We start from the raw sequence: 6,000 nt of genomic DNA on the forward strand, positions 1-6,000 counted from the left end.
TCGCACAAACTAAATCCATCTGCCTTAAACTACAAGATCCAGTTCTGAAAGTAGTGGGGAACAGCAAATTCTTGGATGTTATAATCGGTAAGCAGCTGAAGCGGGAGAACTATATTGACAAATTACGTATAAGAAAAAAACAGTACTACAAAAAAAAATATTTGTAATGAGAATGGTGTTTGGACAGTAAAAAAAGATAAACTCTTAACAACACACTATAAACCCAGGAATGACCTCAGAGAAACTAATATCATGACTGTTATCTCAATATACATATGACCACCCATCATGCAGTTGAAAACAAATTTTACTGCACAGTCAAACTGAATACATGATTACAATATGAGACACATGGATAAGCATTATTGATTGATTGATGGATTCATCTACATATGTTGTTGTTGTTGTCTTCAGTCCTGAGACTGGTTTGATGCAGCTCTCCATGATACTCTATCCTGTGCAAGCTTCTTCATCTCCCAGTACTTACTGCAACCTACATCCTTCTGAATCTGCTTAGTGTATTCATCTCTTGAGTCTCCCTCTATGATTTTTACCCTCCACGCTGCCCTCCAATGCTAAATTGGTGATCCATTGATGCCTCAGAACATGTCCTACCAACCGGTCCCTTCTTCTTGTCAAGTTGTGCCACAAACTCCTCTTCTCCCCAATTCTATTCAATACCTCCTCATTAGTTATGTGATCTACCCATCTAATCTTCAGCATTCTTCTCTAGCACCACATTTTGAAAGCTTCTATTCTCTTCTTGTCCAAACTATTTATCGTCCACGTTTCACTTCCATACATGGCTACACTCCATACAAATACTATCAGAAACGACTTCCTGACACTTAAATCTATACTTGATGATAACAAACTTCTCTTCTTCAGAAACACTTTCCTTGCCTTAGCCAGTCTACATTTTACATCCTCTCTACTTCAACCATCATCAGTTATTTTGCTCCCCAAATAGCAAAACTCCTTTACTACTTTAAGTGTCTCATTTCCTAATCTAATTCCCTCAGCATCACCCGACTTAATTCGACTACATTCCATTATCCTCGTTTTGCTTTTGTTGATGTTCATCTTATATCCTCCTTTCAAGACACTGTCCATTCCGTTCAGCTGCCCTTCCATGTCCTTTGCTGTCTCTGACAGAATTACAATGTCATCGGCGAACCTCAACGTTTTTATTTCTTCTCCATGGACTTTAATACCTACTCCAAATTTTTCTTTTGTTTCCTTTACTGCTTGCTCAATAACAGATTGAATAACATCGGGGACAGGCTACAACCCTGTCTCACTCCTTTCCCAACCGCTGCTTCCCTTTCACGCCCCTCGACTCTTATAACTGCCATCTGGTTTCTGTACAAATTGTGAATAGCCTTATAATCCCTGTATTTTACCCCTGCCACCTTTAGAATTTGAAAGAGAGTATTCCAGTCAACATTGTCAAAAGCTTTCTTCAAGTCTACAAATGCTAGAAATGTAGGTTTGCCTTTCCTTAATCTATTTTCTAAGATAAGTCGTAGGGTCAGTATTGCCTCACGTGTTCCAACATTTCTGCGGAAGCCAAACTGATCGTTGCCGAGGTCAGCTTCTACCAGTTTTTGCATTCGTCTGTAAAGAATTCGCGTTACTATTTTGCAGCTGTGACTTATTAAATTGATAGTACGGTAATTTTCACATCTGTTAACACCTGCCTTCTTTGGGATTGGAATGATTATATCCTTCTTGAAGTCTGAGGGACTGTCTCATACATCTTGCTCACCAGATGGTAGAGTTTTGTCAGGACTGGCTCTCCCAAGGCCATCAGTAGTTCCAATGGAATGTTGTCTACTCCTGGGGCCTTGTTTCGACTTAGGTCTTTCAGTGCTCTGTCAAACTCTTCATGCAGTATCATATCTCCCATTTCATCTTCATCTGCATCCTCTTCCATTTCCATAATATTGTCCTAAAGAACATCGTCCTTCATCCTTGTATAGACCCTCTATGTACTCCTTCCACATTTCTGCTTTCCCTTCTTTGCTTAGAACTGGATTACCATGTGAGCTCTTGATATTCACGCAAGTGGTTCTCTTTTCTCCAAAGGTCTCTTTAATTTTCCTGTAGGCAGTATCTATCTTACCCCTAGTGATATACGCCTCTACATCCTTACATTTGTCCTCTAGCCATCCCTGCTTAGCCATTTTGCACTTCCTGTCGATCTCGTTTTTGAGACGTTTGTATTCCCTTTTGCCTGCTTCATTTACTGCGTTTTTATATTTTCTCCTTTCATCAATTAAATTCAATATTTCTTCTGTTACCCAAGGATTTCTACTAGCCCTTGTCTTTTTACCTACTAGGTCCTCTGTTGCCTTCACTACTTCATCTCTCTAAGCTACCCATTCTTCTTCTACTGTATTTCTTTCCCCCATTCTTGTCAATTGTTCCCTTATGTTCTCCCAGAAACTCTGTACAACCTCTGGTTCTTTCAGTTTATCCAGTTCCCATCTCCTTAAATTCCCACCTTTTTGTAGTTTCTTCAGTTTTAATCTACAGTTCATAACCAATAGATTGTGGTCAGAGTCCTCATCTGCCCCTGGAAATGTCTTACAATTTAAAACCTGGTTCCTAAATCTCTGTCATACCATTATATAATCTATCTGATACCTTCTAGTATCTCCAGGATTGGACCAAGTGTTAGCTATGATTAAGTTACGCTCTGTGCAAAATTCTACCAGACGGCTTCCTCCTTCATTTCTCTCCCCCAATCCATATTCACCCACTATGTTTCCTTCTCTCCCTTTTCCTACTCTCGAATTCCAGTCACCCATGACTATTAAATTTTCGTCTCCCTTCACTATCTGAATAATTTCTTTTATCTCATCATACATTTCATCAATTTCTTCATCATCTGCAGAACTAGTTGGCATATAAACTTGTACTACTGTAGTAGGCATGGGCTTCATGTCTATCTTGGCCACAATAATGCGTTCACTATGCTGTTGGTAGTAGCTTACCCACACTCCTATTTTTTTATTCATTTTTTATTCATTATTACCCCTATTTGATTTTGTATTTATAACCCTGTATTCACCTGACCAAAAGTCTTGTTCCTCCTGCCACCGAACTTGACTAATTCCCACTATATCTAACTTCAACCTATCCATTTCCCTTTTTAAATTTTCTAACCTAACTGCTCGATTAAGGGATCTGACATTCCACGCTCCGATCCGTAGAATGCCAGTTTTCTTTCTCCTGATAACGACGTCCTCTTGAGTAGTCCCCACCCGGAGATCCGAATGGGGGACTATTTTACCTCCGGAATATTTTACTCAAGAGGACGCCATCATCATTTAACCATACAGTAAAGCTGCATGTCCTCGGGAAAAATTACGGCTGTAGTTTCCCCTTGCTTTCAGCCGTTCGCAGTACCAGCACAGCAAGGCCGTTTTGGTTAGTGTTGCAAGGCCAGATCAGTCAATCATGCAGACTGTTGCCCCAGCAACTACTGAAAAGGCTGCTGCCCCTCTTCAGGAACCACACGTTTGTCTGGCCTCTCAACAGATACCCCTCTGTTGTGGTTGCACCTACGGTACGGCCATCTGTATCGCTGAGGCACGCAAGCCCCCCACCAACAGCAAGGTCCATGGTTCATGGGGGTAGGTCTACATATGTAGCATCTTAAATTAACTGAAAGGAGCCCTAAACTTGTCAGGCACATTTTATTCAGTAAACAACTACACAGAATAAAATGAATGGGAAAATATCCATATTCAGGAATAAATTAAGAGATTACTTAGTTTCTTCTTCGTATAACCTAAAAGAGTATTCGGAAGCTAGATAGTACACAAGATCTTTAACCACCTGTGAATTCGTAAATCAGCAATCATACATACACAATTTACGTACTGAGTGAGGTGGCGCAGTGGTTAGACACTGGACTCGCATTCGGGAGGACAATGGATCAATCCCGCGTCCAGCCATCCTGATTTAGATTTTCTGTGATATCCCTAAATCACTCCATGTAAATGCCAGGATGGTTCCTTTGAAAGGACAGGTCCAACTTCCTTCCCTAATCCGATGAGACTGATGACCTCACTGTCTGGTCTCCTTCCCCACACAACCCAACCCAGCTTATGTATTTTGTCTTTATATAAGAATGATCCTGCTGCTGCCAGCGCCTGTATGTACGTTGCAGGTGCATTGAAGACATAATGCTGCCGAAGTGAAGCTGTCAAAGAGTACAGTCATGAAGTTGAGTGGGTGAACTGATGGAGAACTCTTAAAGCTTTTACATGCTGCCATCACATTTCCATGGTCACTTTAGTACAAGAAACTGTGTGTATATCTCTGGACCACTTGACAACTTTAAGATCTGTTTCAGTAAGGTAGCATGTATAAATATAATGTAATCCGTGTATGTTTTGACTAAATCCATACGATGTAGATTTTCTACGGGTAAATGAAATATAGTCACTTTTCAGTTTCTGGTAACGCTACTTCTTTGGTCTTTTCAAACATACAACCACTGTAACCGCTTGCAGCGGTCTCCTTATCATAGTTAAAGCAATCCTGCCTGTGAATGAAAGATCACACATTAACTCCTGAGAAAACATTACACATGACACTAAGTTACTTTGGAAGACTCCAATAATTCGGACAGAACAAAAGAAAGTAGTTTACTATAAAAAGCATGGATGGTTACAGTTGAACGTTACAATGACGACATTATTGGAGATGCAGTCCCCGTTAAGAAATTGTTACTGTACTGGCGTTTTTACACTGCGAAGGATTGCGAATAGGGCCGTACTAGAATAAATTTAGTCATTACAAACGCAAGAGGCTCTGCTCCATGTGGTACACTTATGTAATAAAAACAGCATTATAAATGATACATACCAATTTGTGTCTGATTTTTCGTCCAAAACATCCTTCCACGCCTCCAACAACGAATTTCTATGTTTTGTTAAATTTAATGCCATTTTTCACGAAATCATTCGATAATATCAAATGAAATACACAATAAAAACGTAACAGGGAAGGTTTTCTTTTTCAAAAACACCTCCGATATTACAGCTTGATCATTTCCCAACTCCGCAGTACTTGTCGTTGTTTACTGTCAATATTTTGACAGCAACCACACACCCATCGGTCAACGCCTTGCCTTCTATCAGTTTGCCGCAAAGATACCTAGCCATTTCGCTGTGAAAGACCGAAGATATCCTACTCATTCCCATCGTAATGACAACAATCCGACAATAGTCGTTGGCCCATGGAGGTAAGAATACGGGGAGATGGCGCTACGTATCCCAGCCGTACCACAGTCTAACTGTGGCCGTACTACGTTTTGAAGCCATGGAGGCGTGGCTCGCTGCCATGACACTCTGACCAAAACATTGCCAGTGTGCTATAGCGCTGCGTCTATTAAAGTTGCTAATTGCACCATATACGCATGTAACGTCATCAGATTGGTTATTTCAAAGTTTTTGTTTAAAATAAAATCTCGTAAAGGCGAAATTCCGCGTTTCTTCTGATTAAAAATAGTTTTTAATGTAATATTACGAATAGCTAGCCTTCAATGTAAACGATACAATTTTGATAATTCAGTAATAAACGTGTATCACAAACTAAATAACAGAAACCGAAAATTAAGTTAGCTATACCGTCCCTCCAAAGCCCTATAAATACATCTTGTTTGTAATACGTACTGGGACATTTCAGTTACGTTACACTAATGGGAAACACTGTTCATTACCACCAATATTTACTGAAATACGGCACATAGAATGGCAAATCTACACAGTGTCCTGTTTAGGCCTATACTTTACGCCAGTTAATGTAGTGTTAGCTTTTAATTTGGTACATGATGAAGACAAAGTGAGTTACTCAACACTTCGATTATCGACGATACGTACATACTATACTGAAACGTGAACTTGAAAACTAAGAATTTAATTCTTTGAATTAACATACCTTTTGCAATTGTTTTGGGTGCGTAGGGAAAACTGATGGTACAGC

At 39.9% G+C, this 6,000-nt stretch overlaps 1 protein-coding gene across 1 annotated transcript in view; it reads right to left on the reverse strand.

Moving 5' to 3' along the window:
* Positions 1–5,183, reverse strand: part of LOC124606721 (drebrin-like protein) — a 205,742-nt gene extending 200,559 nt beyond the window's left edge. Inside the window, exon 1 of the mRNA XM_047138751.1 lies at positions 4,882–5,183. Coding sequence (XP_046994707.1) covers positions 4,882–4,964 — 83 coding nt within the window. The 5' untranslated portion in view covers positions 4,965–5,183. The remainder of the gene's footprint in view (positions 1–4,881) is intronic.
* Positions 5,184–6,000: the final 817 nt, after the last annotated feature.

Source organism: Schistocerca americana, chromosome 3 (genome assembly GCF_021461395.2).
Source record: "Schistocerca americana isolate TAMUIC-IGC-003095 chromosome 3, iqSchAmer2.1, whole genome shotgun sequence".
Lineage (NCBI taxonomy): Eukaryota > Metazoa > Arthropoda > Insecta > Orthoptera > Acrididae > Schistocerca > Schistocerca americana.